This window comes from Lipotes vexillifer, unplaced genomic scaffold (assembly GCF_000442215.2).
Source record: "Lipotes vexillifer unplaced genomic scaffold, Lipotes_vexillifer_v1.1 scaffold442, whole genome shotgun sequence".
In the NCBI taxonomy this organism is placed as follows: domain Eukaryota; kingdom Metazoa; phylum Chordata; class Mammalia; order Artiodactyla; family Lipotidae; genus Lipotes; species Lipotes vexillifer.
The window spans coordinates 879,076-898,259 of record NW_006790311.1 but is presented as its reverse complement, the minus strand read 5'-3'; the positions used below and the strand labels follow the sequence as shown (position 1 = coordinate 898,259).

General features: G+C 39.9%; 1 protein-coding gene across 3 annotated transcripts in view; it reads right to left on the bottom strand.

The window, feature by feature from the left end:
• Nucleotides 1–3,116: 3,116 nt before the first annotated feature.
• STT3A (STT3 oligosaccharyltransferase complex catalytic subunit A) overlaps nucleotides 3,117–19,184 on the bottom strand; it is a 26,766-nt gene continuing 10,698 nt past the window's right edge. For 2 of the 3 annotated variants that reach the window (XM_007463603.1, XM_007463602.1), the window contains exons 5-18: nucleotides 18,977–19,122; nucleotides 17,691–17,781; nucleotides 16,277–16,383; nucleotides 15,183–15,347; nucleotides 13,740–13,920; nucleotides 12,718–12,873; nucleotides 11,675–11,766; nucleotides 10,839–10,994; nucleotides 10,393–10,581; nucleotides 9,362–9,478; nucleotides 9,142–9,244; nucleotides 5,075–5,263; nucleotides 3,958–4,073; nucleotides 3,118–3,395 (exon numbers count right to left, since the gene is read on the bottom strand). In XM_007463603.1, coding sequence (XP_007463665.1) covers nucleotides 3,357–3,395; nucleotides 3,958–4,073; nucleotides 5,075–5,263; nucleotides 9,142–9,244; nucleotides 9,362–9,478; nucleotides 10,393–10,581; nucleotides 10,839–10,994; nucleotides 11,675–11,766; nucleotides 12,718–12,873; nucleotides 13,740–13,920; nucleotides 15,183–15,347; nucleotides 16,277–16,383; nucleotides 17,691–17,781; nucleotides 18,977–19,122 — 1,847 coding nt within the window. In that variant the 3' untranslated portion in view covers nucleotides 3,118–3,356. Of the gene's footprint in view, nucleotides 3,396–3,957; nucleotides 4,074–5,074; nucleotides 5,264–9,141; nucleotides 9,245–9,361; nucleotides 9,479–10,392; nucleotides 10,582–10,838; nucleotides 10,995–11,674; nucleotides 11,767–12,717; nucleotides 12,874–13,739; nucleotides 13,921–15,182; nucleotides 15,348–16,276; nucleotides 16,384–17,690; nucleotides 17,782–18,976; nucleotides 19,123–19,184 lie in introns of all 3 variants that reach the window. The other variant, XM_007463601.1, reaches the window with a different exon arrangement.

Below are 19,184 nucleotides of genomic sequence, written 5' to 3'. Positions count from 1 at the left end.
AATAGACCCTTGGGTCCTCTCCCTCCTCTGTGTATACAAGGAACTGCCCCTCCCTGAAGCTGGTAATAGACTTGAGAGGGTAAATACATGGTTATCTGAACTGGAGAGCATCAGGCACAGTTAAGGGTTAGGTACCTAACTGAAACCAAAAGGATTAAGTTTATGCACTGAAGGTTGAACCTGTGAGCCTTCTTTCCTCACTTTACTCCCAGAAATCTGGCAGCCTGGCTTGTATCCTTCAGAGGACATAAAAGCCTTCTCAAGGGAATCTTACCTATATAGAAGAAAAGACCTAAAGATACCAATATCAGGGATTTCATAATGTAACAACGCAGCCAGATCACAGGAGAATGAAGCCCACATTCAATAAGCCCCACCCCAAACTAAGCAGACCTTCCAGTCATCTTTTTAGGGTCCCACTCTTTAATAAGAGCAAACAAGCAAGACTTTGAAAAGGACTTTAATATGAAAGATGTCCAAACAAAGGAATATTCAAACAAAAAGCTCTTGGATATTTAAAAAAAATACATGATAGTAGAAAAAAAGTAAACAAAATAGATACGTTAGGAACAAAAAGTTTAGGAAATCTCCAGAAGGAAGAATAAAGATGGGAAACAGGATTAAATATAAGAATATTGGGAGACTAACCTAGGAAGTCCAAAATCCAAGTAACTTATTTTTCACAAGAAAGGGCGTCAGGGGAATCCAAAAATGACTCAAGAAAATTTCCCAGACAAAAGAACTTGACCTTCCATACTTTTCCCATACTTTCCATACTTTACTTTTCCAAGTCTAAAGTACCCAGCTTCTGAACACATCATTGGGAAATTTTCAAAATAGTACATACAAAGAGAAGATACTAAGAGGTCTGGGGAGGGAGTGAGAGGGAATGGACACATACAAAAAAAATAAGAATCAGAATATCATTGCATTTCTCAGCATTTAGAAGACAGAAAACAATGGGCCAATGCCTTCAGAAATAATTCTAAGGAAAAGTTAATCCCAACCTGGAACTCTATACCTAGCCAACCTATGAATCGTGTGATGACAGACACTCAAGATCTCAAGAAATTTATCTCCCACACACTTTCTCAGGAAGGTAGTGGTGATAAATCAAGAAAGAAGGGGATTAACACAGAATATAACAGTGAAAGGATACACCAACCCAAGAGGTGTGTAGCAAACCTAGAGAGTAAACCAATCCAAACTGGAATATCAAAACAGAATACATCTCTAAGAATGAATACCTAATGAGTTGAACATACTAAAAGGAAGCTGGCACAAATGAAGGTGAGTCTGGGGAGAAATCAGTGACGAGTACAAAACACAAGTGAAAAAACTCCCTTCAAAAAAGTTAGGCAGAAAAAAAAAGTAGTAACAGTATATATACCACATGGCCTAGCTGTGAAAAGCCTTAAGGTAAAAACTACTGAGTTAACCTAAACCATAACTATAATAGAGCCTTGACATGGTAAGAATATGTGTGTACAAGGGGATAGTAGGATGGTGAAAAAGAACCAAATCCTCAATTTCCACACCAGAAAGTCAACAGATGATACCTAAAATTGAAAAACCAACACATAGCAAAATAAAGCAAGTCATTTAATGATATGGAGGTAAGTAATATGAGAATCAGCTGAGTTGAAAGTGGGTACCTCGGGGGGGGGTGGAAAACAGTGTTGTTGCTTTTTAGAATTATTTGATTTTCTTTTACACTAAGTTCACTGTAACAATGGAAATTAGAAGTAAATTTAAAAAAAATATAGCTTCATGTAGCCTAGAAAGTAACAAAATTAAAATCATAAGAGTAACAAGTACAGTGATAAAGGGTTATCCCATTCCTACAGAGGCAAATCACTAATGATCTCTAACTGGTATTACTCATATTGGTTAAAAGAACAAACAAACAAACAAAAATCCCACCTCTGAATAACCTCTTCCACTAGGGAGGAATTCTGTATATAAACCAAGTCATGTATTTACATATAGTAAATCAAATCTTACATCAGATCTAAATCTCACCCACAGTTGAAGCACCTGGTACATAAACTGGTTTGGAAGGCTGCTTCCTGGGTACACAGGTAGACCTGAGCATACCTTTAGGAGCACCATTTTGACTTATCTGAAAGTCATGTCATTGCTCCTGTTTCTTAAACAGGTAACAGTAAAGAGTTACCTTGTATTTTTTTTTTTTAATAACTAAGGGTTTATACATATCACTGACATATGTCTTAAAATACATAAAATACCCTATTGTAACTGAACATAAGGATGTTTGTCCTGACATTAAATATAGATGGAACTCCTGTGCTTTTTGTAGCTAATTTGGCAAGGGCCTGAGAACCAGATCATGGAGCTTGTTAGTGATATATAATAACAGAGGCTGAGACTAAGGGAGAGAGAAGCTCACCTTTAAATAATCACAACAGTTTTAGTGCATGAGCTAAAGGAAATCGCTAAAGGATAAGTGAGAGTATTGAAAAGCTAGATTTCAGATAGATATGTATGGTTACAAATCAGCTAATTCAAAAACACCTACTGACCATCAAGTTCTATATACAATGTTGGAGGAGTTTCTTCCTCTCCATTGAGAATAATTTCACTGTTTGCCTAAAGTCTTCAAAACTACTGATTTAGTATCACTGGATTTACTCCTGCATAAAAACAAAAACACCTAGCTTGTCCCAAAGAAACTGGTGAGATCAGGTCTGGCTAGCCACCTTCCGTCCCTTGTAGTCAAAGAGCCTCTAAGGATAAGAGATGTTGAGAACAGAGACATGATGGCAATGCAGCTCCCTTTCCTGCCCAGAAATGGCACTCCTCTGGTCCCACAAACTTTTATTCATTCAGTAAAAGCTTACTGTGCACCCACTATGTGCAAGGCATTGTGCTAGGTACTGCAGTTTTTGAAATGACAAAATTGTTTGTATATGTAGGATCTGAGCTAGTCCTTGATAGTTCTCCTGACTTGAGAGAGAAAGACAGAATGCCCCTATGTGGCTCATTTAGGGAGCTAAGAGCACAGATGAGGTCTGTTTTCTGTCCTTCTATCAGCCCAGCATAAACTTTAGGCTTCCTCAAATCAGTCATAAGTCAAAACAAATAAGGCACATTTTAAAAAAAATTCCCCCCTTTAATTGACCAAAGTAAAGCCATGACATTTCATTTGGTAACCTGCTCAGAATTATAAAGATCATTCCATTTGGCTCAGCCCATACTGCCCAGGACAAAACCTCCAGACAATTCTAATCTCGTCGCGCTCTGTTCTTATAAACTGCATATTTTTAAACCATCTTCAGCGCCCTAAATGTGACACACTCAGTGCGAAGCAGATCAGAGCCGAATGGACGTAACATTTATGTCCTTGACAAGCCTCGATTATCCAGGTCCTTCACCTGCAACAGAAAGGTATCAGTTTAATATTTACAAGCATCAGGTGAACATGGGAGAGCTTCTCTACTGAGCTTGGTTCACCCAGATGGGGACAGATTATGTTGGATTATGCTGCCTGGTTTGGCTCTGGTGTGGAACTAGCTACTCTTCCAAATACAGCAGAGTTCTCAACCTTTTCTTACATAAGAGACAGAACACACTTCTATGTGACTATGCCATAAGTTCTTCAGTGGGAGAGGAGAAAATGTAGTTCAAAAGCACACACTCTCCTTCTCCCTCTGTCCCTCTGTCCCCCCCCCCCTCTCTCTCCCCCACACCGCCCCAAGACTGACAGTCACTAAAACAGATCAAGTCTAGCTCCAACTGGAAAAATATCACTGTAACCACTTCCAGGATGACAGAAGACTGGAGTGTCTACTTTCTAAGAACAATCTAAAATAAAAATAGAAAAATTCTAAGTGAGTCGCAAGCTACTTTTTAGACATTAGAAATATCCCTATTTTATAAACATGTGGCCCCGTTTTTAAGCACTAGAGCTGCTTTCTCAGTGTTACATCTGCTCACCTTGTATATCCTGACCAGCCAGTGTTCTGTGGTATATGCTTCCTCCAGGACATCAAGCTCAAAGTCTTTATTCCCAATCTCAGCATTCCGAACACGGTCGTAGCCTAGTGGACGCTCTAGAAAGTGACAAAAATGGAGACACACATCTTTCTACAGTGCTGATTTCCTACAGAAGTACTAAGTCAACTTGATTAATCATCCCACTGGAATGTTATTCCCTAGCATGCAGTTTGTTTAGAGTAGGGCCTGCAGAAAAGGACATCAGTTAGTAAGGGCAAATCAAGTGTTACCCTAACTCACGTCCTCTCCGAGATGATGCTTGGCAGAGTGCATGGAGGTTATCTCTTCTAAGAGACAGAGGGCTGACTTCCAAGCACCTCTGTTCCTGAGGACCACCCATGGCCTCTGTGATACACTAGCAACCCTTCTGAACCTATCAGATGTCACAGTCCTGCATCTAATTCAAAAGTTATCCCAACTGCAGAACTAAGAAAGGAAAGAAGTCAGAAAGAAAGACTTAATCAAATTACTTTCAATTTATCTGAAGAAATGTAAAGTCCTTTATCTCGCTCTTTCCCCTTTCACATTCCTTTCTCCACTACAATACTGTTTACTGAGAGGCAATAAAGTAATGGGCAAAAGCACAAAAGCTAGAGCCAGACTGCCTGAGTTTAACCTGACTCTGCACTAGTTATGTGCCTTTGGGCAGTTAAGGAACCTACCTGTACCTCAATTTCCTCATATATAAAATGGGAATAATATTAGTATCAACCTTTTGGATTGTTGTAAGGATTAAATGAATTAGTAGATATAGAGCACTTAAAGCAGTGCCTGGCATATAAAAACACTGTATGGGGCTTCTCTGGTGGCGCAGTGGTTGAGAGTCCGCCTGCCAATGCAGGGGACGCGAGTTCGTGCCCCGGTCCAGGAAGATCCCACATGCCGCGGAGCGGCTGGGCCCGTGAGCCATGGCCTCTGAGCCTGCGCGTCCAGAGCCTGTGCTCCGCAGCGGGAGAGGCCAAAGCAGAGAGGCCCGCGTACCGCAAAAAACAAAACAAAACACTGTATGTGTTAGCTATTACTGTTGTTACTGTTGTTATTATTAGGAATCACTCACTGGCTTCTGTGTAGACTTGTCCAAAGCGATAGTAACACATCTTGTACATGAGGCAATTGAGCAGCACTGGAGAACCCTCACGGTCCACGCGGAATTCCCCAGTTGGAGTATAATAATCGTGTTCCTTGATATGTTTGCCTGTATCTGTACTCCCTCCAATCCGGACCATCCACAGAAATTTGTTGATGTCTAGAAAAAAAAGAAAAAGAAAAAACTGCTGTTATCACAAAGGTTGCTGGAGCTAAATCACCTAATGAAAGGTCACTATGTCTAAGGAAATTCCCCCAAACACTTTTCTAATGGGGTACAGTACCATTTAACTCTAAGTTATAAAAATAACAAAGCTAATGTATGGTCAAAACTTTTTTCCTCAAAATATACAGCTTTTCCTATAGATTTTCCTATAGACTCCTAAAATCCTATGCTATTGGCCCAGACTTAAGTCATAACTGAAGTTAGTCCCAGGTATTAGCTAGGGCTAAGCTGTCCAATATATTAGCTATTAGCCACATGTAGCTGCTGACACTTGATATGTGGCTAGTCCAAATTAAGATGTGCCCTAAGTATAAAATACATGATGGATTTCTAAGACTTAGTCCAAAATAAAACAAAAAAAGTGGGTAAAATATTTTGGTTACACATTAATGTTTTAGATATATTCAGTTTAATAAAATTACTTAATTCATTTTCCCTGTTTCTCTTTACTTATTTTGCTATGGCTAATAGAAAAAAATTTTTTTTAATAAATTTATTTATTTATCTTTGGCTGTGTTGGGTCTTTGTTGCTGCGTGTGGGCTTTTCTCTAGTTGCAAAGACCAGGCGCTACTCTTCCTTGCGACGCGTGGGCTTCTCATTGCGGTGGCTTCTCTTGTTGCAGAGCACGGGCTCTAGGCATGTGGGCTTCAGTAGTTGTGGCACATGGGCTCAGAAGTTGTGGCTCACGGGCTCTAGAGCACAGGCTCAGTAGTTGTGGTGCAAAGGCTTAGTTACTCCACAGGATGTGGGATCTTCCCGGACTACGGCTTGAACCCCTGTCCCCTGCACTGGCAGGCGGATTCTTAACCACTGCACCACCACGGAAGCCCAGCTAATAGAAAATTTTAAAACTACATACGTGGATCCCACATGTCATTGGACAGCAATGACCTAGGGAGTAGCAGCTTTACCAAAAAGGTAGAGAAGAGAGAATGTGCTCCCTGTTGACCTACAGTTGCAAAGTTACAAACTTCTAAAGCACATGTATGAGAAGTCAACATTTCTATGTCAAACACACTACCAGGCTCCATAAATACTGATAGCACCATCAACTTAGGTTATCTCTTAGAATATGTCACTCCCTGTATCTCCCCCAAAGGCTTTAGGGAAATAGACGATTAGTATAAGATGAATCATTGATCCGTAAGAAAAGATTCCTACCGCCCTACTAAAAAGGGTTCCAGGGAATATCACAGTGGTGAAGAACACAGACTCTGGATCTGGACTCTGGATAAACTGCCTGGGTTTGAATTCCCACACTGCCAATTCCAGGTGGGTGACCCTGAACCAGTTACTGAACCTCTCTGTGCTTCAGTTTCCTCATATGTCAAATTAGAAAAATGAGAGTATCTGCAACGATAGGGCTGCTACAACATTATAAGTAAGAGCATGTTACCTTACATATTGTTTGTCACATAGTAAGTATTCAAGAAATAATATTATTATCCTCATGGAATGTCTGCAATCGTACCTCCATCTTGCAAATGGAAAACCTGAAGCACAGAGACTTGCCTAGACCACACAGCCAGAAATAGGACCAAAAATAAAACCCCAGAGCATCAACTCAACTATCTTAGAGTACTGATTTTATAGGTCCCTGGCAGGTATGTCTGAAGCAAAAAGCTGACAAGCTTTGAGAATGGAAGACTGCACAGCAAAAGAAATGATCAACAAAATGAAAAGGCAACCCATGGAATGGGAGAAAATATCTGTAAACCATATATCAAATAAGGGGTTAATATCCAAAATATATAAGGAACTCATACAACTCAATAGCAAAAAAACCCCAAATAATCCAATTAAAAGTGGGCAAAAGACCTGAAAAGACATTTTTCCAAAGAAGAGATTCAAATGGCCAACAGATACATGAATGAGAAGGTGCTCAACATCACTAATCATTAAGGAAACACAAAACTACAATGAGGCATCACCTCATACCTGCTAGAATGGCTCTCGTCAAAAAGACAAAAGACATGCTGGTAAGGATGCTAAGAAAAGGGAATACTAGTGCACTGCTGGTGGGAATGTAAATTGGTACAGACACTACAGGATCAGTAGAGAGGTTCCTCAAAAAATTCAAAACAGAACTACCATGTGATCCTACAATCCCACTTCTGGGGATATATCCAGAAGAAATGAAATCAATATCCCAAAGAGATATCAGCAGTCACTGCAGCATTATTCACAATAGCCAAGACATGGAAACAACCTTAGTCTATCGACAGATGAACAGATAAAGAAAATGTGATAGATATATATATGTATCATGAAATACTAAAGATTTCAGGGAACTATCCATTTCTACCACATACATGTGTACATTTGTATATATAAAAATACATATGCACACAAACATACATACATACACAAATAGTTTTCTGTACTATTTGGATAAATTATTATTATTAGCAAGAAAAAAACCTATAATCGCACACAACCAAATGGTGCTGAAACAATTGCTTATGAAAGTTCAAATCCATGGGACCACATCCCTGCTATCATCATTCTTCCTCTGCTTGTACAAAACACACCAACACATAGAAACTAGTCTTATTACTTTATACTGACACTTTACATATACTATCCAGGTGGATTTGTTAAGTCTGTCTATATCAGAAGCCAGACATAATCTAAAATCTGAACATCTCTAAGAAGCAACCACATATTCAAAGAAAATTAAGACAGAAATATGAGGTAATTATTAACTGCAGAAAACAAGTTATTCTAGATAAGAATGTAACCATGGTGTACAGGTTGACTCAGCAGTAAATAATATTTACTTAGTCATGATGAAAACACTTTATCTGGATTTAACCAAAAACTGATCATTAACTCTACTGAGAAGATGCAAGACAGAAAGGGGGAGGGGACCATACAAAGAACTAAATTCCTTATCTACCTTAATAAGAAGTTGACAAAGGGTATCTAAAATGATCGATCAATGAATAGCAGGATACATATATTATTTAGAAATATGTACATAAGTACTAGAAGAAATAACTGAAGGAATAATTTTCCTGGGAACTGATGTTATAAAGTAGTTTAGGGGCAGAGGACTTTTTTTTTTTGCGGTATGTGGGCCTCTCACTGTTGTGGCCTCTCCCGTTGAGGAGCACAGGCTCCGGACGTGCAGGCTCAGCGGCCATGGCTCACAGGCCCAGCTGCTCCGCGGCACTGTGGGATCTTCCCGGGCTGCGGCACGAACCCGTGTCCCCTGCGTCGGCAGGCGGACTCTCAACCACTGCGCCACCAGGGAAGCCCTACCACTTTTTATTATAAACCTTCAGAAGTATTTAACATTTTAAAATATAAACAGGTATTGCTTTAATTTTTTTAAGTTTTTTTTAAGGCAGAGAACTATATTTGGATGATTCTTCTAAACATACAATTTTGCTAATAATCATAGGGAACATGGTTAACATATGCCACATAAATATATATATAAAACATTTTAAGTTGGCAGATGATTCTATGGCTTAAACCCACTAAAAAATGTTAATTCTTAAGCTCATTTTCAGAAGCCTTATATTCTTTATTGTTCACTGGTTGTGGAACTACTCCTAGGTCTTTAGACAATTATAGCATGCCATACCTACATGAGAAGAATTCTTTATATCTACTTCCTACCTGTTACAAAATAAATAAATAAATAAATAAAAATAACCAAATCTCAAGTTGCAAATACTTAGAAACCTCCCCAACTAAGAAAATATGTTGATAAGATATTGGTAAAAGGATAGAAAAATAAGAGATTCATCTAGTTTTCTTAGAATCTATGCCTTGTAGCTAGAAGTAGAATCAAGTACATTACCATCAGAGGAATACCCAGTAAGGCCTCCAAAAATGACCAGCACATAGCTAACATCAAGCTCCCTCATGATCTCATAGGCTTTTTCTTCTGTGGATGCCATTGCCTAGAAAAACACACACACGTTTCTCAGCGCAAAATTCCAGGCCATATGATCCCTCATGGAGAAGTATTTCCCACTAGACCCTGTGCATCAAACACTCAAATGACCCCTTCACCTTACCTGCCCTACTCGAGAAATATGGGTATTATTCCATGTGTTGTTATCCACTAAAATAGTCCGATTCGCCATAGCTGTAATCTGGTAGCCATAATCCCACCATGACATGACCTTCGCATCCTGAAAGAAGAATGGGAGATGGAAATAACAAGCTTCTCACTGCCTCCAAAATCAAATACAAGAGGGGTGGAAGGGCATCTGACAGGAAGTGAGATATTGCTAATTAATCAGTTTCTTCACAGAATAATATATGCCCAACAAGAAAATACATCTTGGTACCTGGTCCTACATTTACATACAATCATGAAATCTCAACGCAAATTATACAACCCAACATTGCCAATACTTTCATCCCAGATCATCTTATACAAACAAGCATAATGGTGTGGGAGGTGTAGTGGGCTGTGCAGTATTTCCAAATAAACAGCCTGGTTTCATCAGATAACCATATTAAATAAATGACCAAAAACAAAGTCACAATAATCAGTTACTAAAAAGAAGGGGGGGTGGGGGAGGGGAAACAAATCACAGGATAGGACGAAAAAGGATTAAGAAATTCTTATAAGAATCTAACTCAGAAGTGCCATTCCCAGTGGCTATTGGAAAGAAAATCACTTCAGATTCTCAAATGGTATAAACCAAAATGTTAAAAGTGGTTATCGTTAGGTGATCCTTTATGGAAAATTTATGTCTCCTTTTTCTTTGCTTCTATTTTTGGATTTTTCTACAATAAACATATATTATTTATTAACTATTTTTCTTCTTTTATAATTGGGATGGCCTACCTCATGATAAAATCACCATGCTGTCAGTACAAGTGTCCAAGCAGAATGCAGATAATTACCAGTAAAGGTCGCTTACAGAAAAAATCCTGAATTGAATGGAGGTTGACCTTTAAGGCTCATTCAACACCAGGTTCGATAGTTCCAATTTCTCCAAGCTTTCCACCCATCTAAAAGCTATTTGATTCACTATAACATCAAATGTCTCTCCCTTCCTCCTACCGCACAATCCCACGCCTCCCAAATCTTCACCTCTGGAGTATTGTGACGAAGCCAATAGTACGCTTCTCGGAAGTCATCAAAAATGATCCTACTACCATCCCCACCACGAGCAGACAGCACAATGGACGGAGAAGAGTAGGCCTCGCTGGTCACCCAGGTTGAATGAAAGGTATAGGTGATGAGAAAGAAAGCCATGACGAGTATCATGCCACTTGCCACCTAGACAAGGAAGAAGAACTGTGCTGTAAACCAAATTAAATTTACGTAACACAGAACAGCTTCTTACACACAGTCAGTAATATAGATGAGATAACTCGGAATAGATTAGAGGCTATATGAGTTCATTCTGAGCTCCTGTGACAGTGCTCTACTTTATTCCCCCTCACTCAGACAAACAAACAAAATACAAATGCAAACACACACACAAAGACACACACAGTTCCCCAAGCCAGTTCTTTGCGTTGCTTAATTCTCACTTCATTCTTAATAGGGTAGGTAGAATCCTGTTGTTTCTTGTTCTTCTTGTCTGGTCGACTTATGTCCAAATTCTTCATATAAGTGGACAGCACCTGAGAGACTCCAATGCCAGAAAGAATGCACATAACAGGCGCCAACACTAGCATCAGACGCACCTAAAAAAAACAGGAAGCAAGATCACAATCAGTGTTATACAAATTACAGATTTCAACCTATTAGTAGATGATGACATCAATTTAGGGGTTTTCAACAAACATGATTTGTCAGTGGAATAGAACAAAATAGAAAATACTTGATACAGCTATAATAGAATATATATATTTTTAAGTTTGTTTTTCAGGTCTACATGTATATATGTATTCCCTGAGCAATGATATGATATAAAATGTATTTCTTAACTGTGGTTTGGGATTAAAAAAGTGTGCGAAGCACTGACTTAACTGCAATATATAAACTCTCTTCTCTCTTTTAACAACCTAGCACTCAGAACCCAGGCCTTTAAAAAAAAACATCATCTCCCTTTTTAAGACACCAGAAAGAGAGGGGAAGGAACCCGCCCAGGGTCAATTTCTCCAACATGTGACAGAGCGCCTCTCCCTAACACAAGGGTTATGAATCCAAGGAAGGTGGGCCCCACAATCAGAATGTATGAGTGCCCCATACATTCCTGAGAAGGATCAACAACAGTGAGCAGCTTTACCACGCAGCCCCTCAAGCACTCAGAGGGAAGCCCCTGCACAGCATCAATACTGAACCTGCCATGCAGGGGTACAAAGAAAACCCTCAGAGCTAGGGGTGGAAAGGTTTGCTAAGACTGCAGGCATTCATTCCTCACCATCACAGCTGAAAAGTACATGCTGGTCACACCATACATGATGATGAAAATCCGGGCATCAGACAGGTTGCTAAAGCAGTAATAAAGACCAACTACAAAAGTAAAAGTAAAAAGAAGTGAAAAGGTGAAAAAACAATCATAGATACATGCAAAGATGTTACTATGGCACTCTTTAAAACAGCAATTAATCTGAAACCACATAAATGTCCAACATTAAGGATGTAGTTAATTACAGAATATTTATAAAATAGAATAAAATACATCAATTAAAGTACTGCTGTGGAAGTTTATGGACCATATGCCTTCCTCTTTACACACCTCTGTACTTAAAAAACTAACAAATGATATATCTTAAATATTATTTCTCTAAAGTAATACTAAATAACAAATTATCATGATTATGAAATTTTAAAAGTCAGAGGAAAAACTCTATCATCTGACTTCTAATCAATAAATAAATGGATGAATATACATCAAAGTGTTAATAGTAGCAACAGGTGTGTGGTGAGAACTCCTAAAATTTTACTTTTTAAAATATTTGTCTATATTTTTACAAATGACAACTTACTTTCATAATAAGAAAAAAAAAAGTTACTTTAATAAAAAACAAAGTCCGTACCACTGGTAAATTCTAAGACATAATCTGAATTGGCCAGAAGATAAGTTAGATGAAGAAGTTTTAGAGTCAGCTATGCCTATTCTCAAAATTCACTACTGCCAAGAAGATAAATGGGGAGGAGTCAGGGATGAGGGGTGGGATATACTAGAAGTACTCAAAAACCCTGAACTAGGGCTGAACTGTAACTTATGATACAAATGAACAGAAAACTGTGAGACTCTGAACTTGCCAGTATCTGCAATTGTTCAACTTCTGCTCTGCTTCAAATATTAGAAAAATGTGCTTAGCCATCCTCTGTACTGCATAGATAAACAGGCAAAAAACAAAAACAACAACAAAAGCACAAGGATGAGGGTATTTTACTTATTTTGAATCAAATGATGGTTCTTAGAAAGAAGACCACTTCAGAACAAGGCAGACAGACCTGGAAACATGAAGACGAGAAGCTGCAAGTCGAAATAGTACGAGGACCAGGTCGTAGGCTGATGCTCAGACACAGAGGCGATGATGGGGATGTTGTTCTTAGCATAAGAAGGATCCAGCAGTGAGTAGAAACGCCCTGTCCAGGGAGATATTTTTCCTGGCAGCAAAGAGGCAACAAATATTTCACAATTACTTCTGAAACAAAATAACATGTGATCCTAACTAATCACAACTTTCCTTTTGAATAAGCTTCTCTGAGACAGAGGAGGACTAGGTTTTTGTTTAAATGCCACCAATACTTTGAGAATTTCACTCCTTCCGTTCTTTCAAACTTGAGAGTACTTTTGTCAGAACAGTCAGTAGAATAAAGTCAGGTTGTATATAAACTCAGAGAGAAGGGAGGCAAAGATACTTCCTAGAAGGGTTTTAGGACCAATCTGGTCAAACCAAGGCCAATGCTACAAACTAAGTCACTCAGTCCTCCAGTGCTGCTCTGAAGATACAGAGTCTTGGGCAAAATCAAATCAGATTCGGAGAAGTGTACGTGAGGAAGATGAAGACAGGAGGAAAACGTGGCATGCTACCCAAACTAAACAGTCACGGTTTTGTCATATGGGATTAGATGAGGCCACGCAGTAGGGCAAGCAATGTTAGGATTTCTCCCACCCTACCAATAGGAAAGAAAAGGACACACACACACACACACACACACACACACACACAAAAAAAAAAAAAAAAAAAAAAAAAAAAAGGAGAAATATTAGCATGGTAAAATACAGTCCTGTCACCAAGTGTATGTCTTCTGAGATTAAGAGCTGATCTAATATGATTTTCTTTCTATGCTGAATCCAGACACTGGCTGACAAGAGGATTGAATGTGCAGAAGTTGGACTTTTTATGCTTGAAATCAAGAGAAATAGGAGGAAAAGAATGAATCTTTCTGTGGCCAGGAAATGACCCATATTTTTGGAGTTTATTCTATGTTCATACCCATTTACACTTAATACTAAAAGCCTTCCCTACCTGTCAGCATGAGGAGAGCTCCCACGGTGAGAACGACAAAGCCTACCAGGGAGATGACACTTCGGAAAAGAACTTCAAATTGCTGTGGATTCAACTTGCTGCGTAGATAATCCACAAAGGCATGGATCTGGCAGAGACCAAAGACCCCAAAGGCTGCCATGTGCTCTGATGAAAGGACAGGCTGTAGGTGAAAGCATATGTATGAGACTGTTAGGAAAAGAACGGGTCCAGCCTTGACCTGAATTATCCTGACCAAGTTCAGACCAAAGGGTCCAATGAGTTCTAAGGCCACCAAGGAATTAGGACCAATCTAGAGGAGGGTCTAATTCACCTGCCTCATTTTCCAAAGAATATTTAGTCCCCCAAAGTGTACCACACTCTATCATTATCACATCTCTGGCCTTTGCTCAGGCTATTTCTTGAGCCTCGATTGTAATTCTCACTTTCCCAAAATTTGCATTCACGGAAATTCTGATCATTCAAGGCCCAATGCAAATACCATTTCCTCCTAATCTACCAAACTGAAATCCATCACTCTCCTCTATATTCCACACACTTCAGATCTCCTCCATAACTTAGACCAATGGTCTCAAACTCCACCAGGCATCATAATCATGGCAGGGACAGGAAGGGGGGGGGTTAGACGCAGACTGCTGAGCCCCACCGCCAGAGTTTCTGATTCAGTAGATCTGTGGCAGGTCCCCAGAATTTGCATTTCTAATGAGCTCCCAGATGCTGCTGACACTGCTGGTCCAGGAACTACATTTCTAGAACGACTAGACCACAGACTAGTGGTTCTAGAAGCATGTGCTTCTTTCCCAACAAGACTGTGACTTCCTTAAGGACCAGAACCACATATTTACTTTTAACATTTCCCAGGTATTAGCAAATTGCATACAGCAGGTGATCAGTAAAGAAAAACTTGCTGACCTGAATAAGGGTTCCACTTTCGTAAGAATTTTACATGAGAAATCACACATACCACATTATTCTCTGACTTAATAGCTGTCTCTTAACCCTGTGGGGTAATGTGGTTAAAAGGTTCAGGCTTTGCTTGCTAAAGAACTTTCACTTAGGCCCGATTAAGAAGTTCAGGGGTCATTACTATTAAATGGAGTCATTCGCATTAAAAAGGACTGAAAAAGATAACTGTGGTCACTCACGTTAACTCAGCTCAACCAAAATATCCCTCCTCCTCCCATAAACCTAAGCCAAGTTAGGAGTCATTAAATTCAAACTTCATGAACAAATATTAACACACTCCAGGAGGCAGACTTTAATGACCAATGACTCTGTTGCTTCAGTTAACAGAAGCAGTGTTAGCAAGGTCAGACCTGTGAATAAGTTTTACTATCGTCACCAGAATCCAAGATAAATCAATTTAGTTGGAGCTGCTTAGAAAAAGTGGAAGAAGCTAACAACCCCACTCAGTCTAGGGCTCACCTGGAAACCCACAAAGGAGATCTGCATGGAAAGAATGGTGCCCAGGCAGTAAACAGTACAGTAGGCCACATAGATCCGGTGGGAGAAACGTCCTGTGAGCATCAGCACCAGTACATGAAGCGGGATCAAGTTGATCAAGAACACATAACCTCCCCATGAAGAGACCTAGGACAGGATAAAAAAGAAAAGTTCGTCTGAGCACTCCTCCTTGGATCACCACCATTGTACCTTAGGATGTTACCTGTGATTCTTTTTTTTTTTTTTTTTTTTTTGCAGTACGTGGGCCTCTCACTGCTGTGGCCTCTCCCGCTGCGGAGCACAGGCTCTGGACGCACAGGCTCAGCGGCCATGGCTCACGGGAGCAGCTGCTCCGCGGCATGTGGGATCCTCCCGGACCGGGGCACGAACCCGCGTCCCCTGCATCGGCAGGCGGACTCCCAACCACTGCACCACCAGGGAAGCCCTACCTGTGACCTTTTTAAAGAACATCTCTTTACAGTAACCAAAAACTTTATTTACACCAAGTGGTTTAAAGAGTTTAAATAATTGACTTCTTTAAGTAGGAAAATCAAATTAACACCCATTACTGTAACTCAATCCTCTGTTTGCTATGGCTCCTGCCATCACGATCACAAAACAAGAGGCCCCCAACTCTAAGCATTAATCTGGACACACCCTACGGTAAGGTCACACAGAGGATTTAGGGATTCAAGGGAAATGTAAGCAAGTGGAGCAGTTAAGGAAAGAAGTCTCGGTGTTTACAAGATTGAACAGAAAAAAATATACGTCAGGAAAGGAAAACTTTAAGGGGAACACACCAGAAAAGAGAGTTGGCCAATCAACATGTACCCATAGGAAATACAGTATCTGGAAACCTTTAAAAATTAAAAGAATTATCTCTATCTTGCTATTATACAATGGATATCCCTGCCTGCTTTGGATTAGGCTTTGTATGGACACAAGAGACTATATAAAGACTTTTAGCCTCTAGTTCATGGTCTCAAAGCCCAAGAGCTACTTCCAATTTATATCAGTTGATCCCGATAGGTATGCAGACATAGAGAGACTCCTGAAAGTAGGGAGTGAAGAGTTACCATGTAGAAATAAGCAAGGGCACACTTGGCTGCCCAATAGATGGAACCAGTCTTTACTGCTTTGATCCACATGTAGTAGGTGAGTAGCATGCAGAAGATGGCAATCCCTGCAGAAAGAACACAAAAATTCAGTAAAAGGCCATGCTGGAAGAGTAATACTGTTCTGGAACAAACTACCTGGATTCATATCTCAGACCTACTACCATTAACAATGTAATTACTCTACCTCCCTTTGTCTCAGTTTCCTGTAAAAGAGTCCATAGTAGTATCTACTTCATAAAACTATTGTGAAGACAAATTTAACTATTTCAGGTAAAGCACTTAGAACAGTACCTAGCATGCAGCAAGCACTCAATAAGTATTACTCATTATTACTACTGTTCTTTCCAGGCACTAAATTCCCTGCTGTTTTAGTCCTCAAGATATCCTGAACTATCAAGCACCGGCCTGCCTCTACATCTTACCGCAAGCTGGTCCATATGCCCTGACTGCCTCTCTCCTTAATATCTGCCTAACGAAGTTCCAACTTCAGGGCCCAGTTCAAACACAACTACTTCCAAAAAGCCTTCCGTGATCCCCAAATCTGAATTAATCTCTCCTCTCACCATGTTCCCAAAGTACTCTGCTCACCCTTCTCTCATGGCACATGATACTATCTGCCCATTATTATTTATTTTTATAGTCTGCATTAATCTGTGTTAATAGACTATGGGCTAACATAATTTTATTCATTATCTATCCCTATAATTCCTTAATTATAAGCCAATACTCCTATTCATTAACTATCTTTATAATACCTAACACTGTTTTACAAATAACATTCAATAAATACAGGTTGAATTGGAAATAAGTCAATAAAAGTCACTATAGTTTTAAGAATATCCATTCCTCTCATCTAGGAAAATAAAGCAAATGATTAATTACAATGTTAAAACAATAGTACCAACCAACACTAAAACTTAACTCTACTTTTAGGAGTACGGAGATGAGCCAAAGGCCTTATGTAAGGAAAATTACCAGCTACCTTTCTAGAGGAAATGACACAGAGAGAATATAAACTTGTCTGAGGTCCCTTCCTGCCCATTTTTTTTTTTTTGGATGTGGACTGTTTTTAAAGTCTCTATTGAATCTGTTACAGTATTGCTTCTGTTTTATGTTTTGGTCCCCTAGCCGAGAGGTATGTGGGATCCTAGCTCCCCGACCAGGGATCAAACCCACACCCCCTGCACTGGAAGGCAAAGTCCCAACCACTGGACCACCAGGGAAGTCCCTTCCTGCCCACTTCTAATCTTCTCACCCAGACACCATTTTTGCTATCACTAAACAACAGATTTGAATCCAGATTCTACTGCACTTCATGAAGCTCTACTGGATAATGAGGTGAACAGAGCCTCTTCAGCCCTTTAAGTCTTACCTTCATTATCATAGGAGCCAGCCACAGATCGGGAGATATAGCCAGGAACTACAGCAATCATGGCTGCAGCAAGAAGTCCAGCTCCTGCATCCTATAAGACAAGAGGGGTAACAGGAAGTTAACAGCAATACATCTATGAAAGAGAAGAGAGGATCCACTAGTCCATTCTGCTTACAATGGGCCCAGAGAATAGTCTGACACTTTCCACAGTAGATGTGATGCTAGAAATGCTAGAAATGTTCACAGCACAAGAAAGCTACATACTTCACAACCAATTCCCCGTGATGATGGCAAGTCTGAAACTGAGTACACACATGCTAAGAACAGACAAATCATGTAAGCTGTCAGATGCTGCCCCAGAATGGGCTGTTTGGCTGGAGTATCCCCAGACTTATGAGTCCCTACCCCTAAAAATATCTGCACACCACAGGAACACCAGTCACCCCTCTACAAGCTATCCAAGGACAATCAAAGGAAGACCATACGTATTTGAGCTAAAAAGCCAACAAAGACAGGTAACAATCTCTCTGGACTAAAGATGCCAGGAGCTTAGATAATAAAGCTGGAATATTCCTAGGCAATCTGTGAACTCAGGAGAGAAGAACAACAAAGTATAACCCGCACTCCAAAAAAGGAAGAACTTGTCTGTTCGTAAGAGTCAAATTTGGAACAAGGGCAGCAAGAAGGATGAAAACGTTTCCAAATTAAACTCAAGTTTCCCAAGCGCTCCTACTAGTTTATCACCTCTCAGGTATCTCCCTGACACCATAGCCACAAACTAAGAATAGCATCCAAGGAGCCAGGGTCAGCAATGCAGAAACCTAGAAGAAGAGAGTCAGTATCATGGGGTCTACTACAAAAGCCAAGTGGTTTAAGAATTTTTAAATAAACATGTGAAAAAAAAAAATCAACAAATAACTGCTAACTGTCCATTTCCAGTAGGAAGAACTAACCACTTTGGAATGCTTCTTGTAGTTATTTTTCCTCTCCCTTAGATTGTGAGGAATTCAAAATCTAAACCTCATTTTAAATATTTTTTTCCCATGTGCAGCAATTTATATTTGACCTTCATATGTTCTCTTGTAAGGATAAACAGTTGCTAATGATAAGAAACCACATATTCTAGGGAGGGGCTGGGGTGAACTCAGTAATTCGGCTCAGCAAAAGCTGCCTTTAGCCTCTGGCTCCCTGCCCTTCTAAGGCTCTCAGTCCCCCACCCTTTAGCATCAACTTCAGAGGTTCAACAACATTCATTCCCAAGCCTCCTGTCACCCCAAATCCTTCACCTTGAGCTCTTTGGTAAGGTGGTACGTGACGATGGTGGTGAAGGAAGAGAAGAGAGGGGCCAGGAACACACAGACATTCCGAATGTCAATGGTGATGTGGAAAAAATGGAGGACATGGTAGATTGCAGCAGAGGTGATCATTAAGCCTGTAACAAGAAGAAGAAAGGCCAATAGGTTACCCTAGTAAGACAAAGACCTTAAGGGAAAG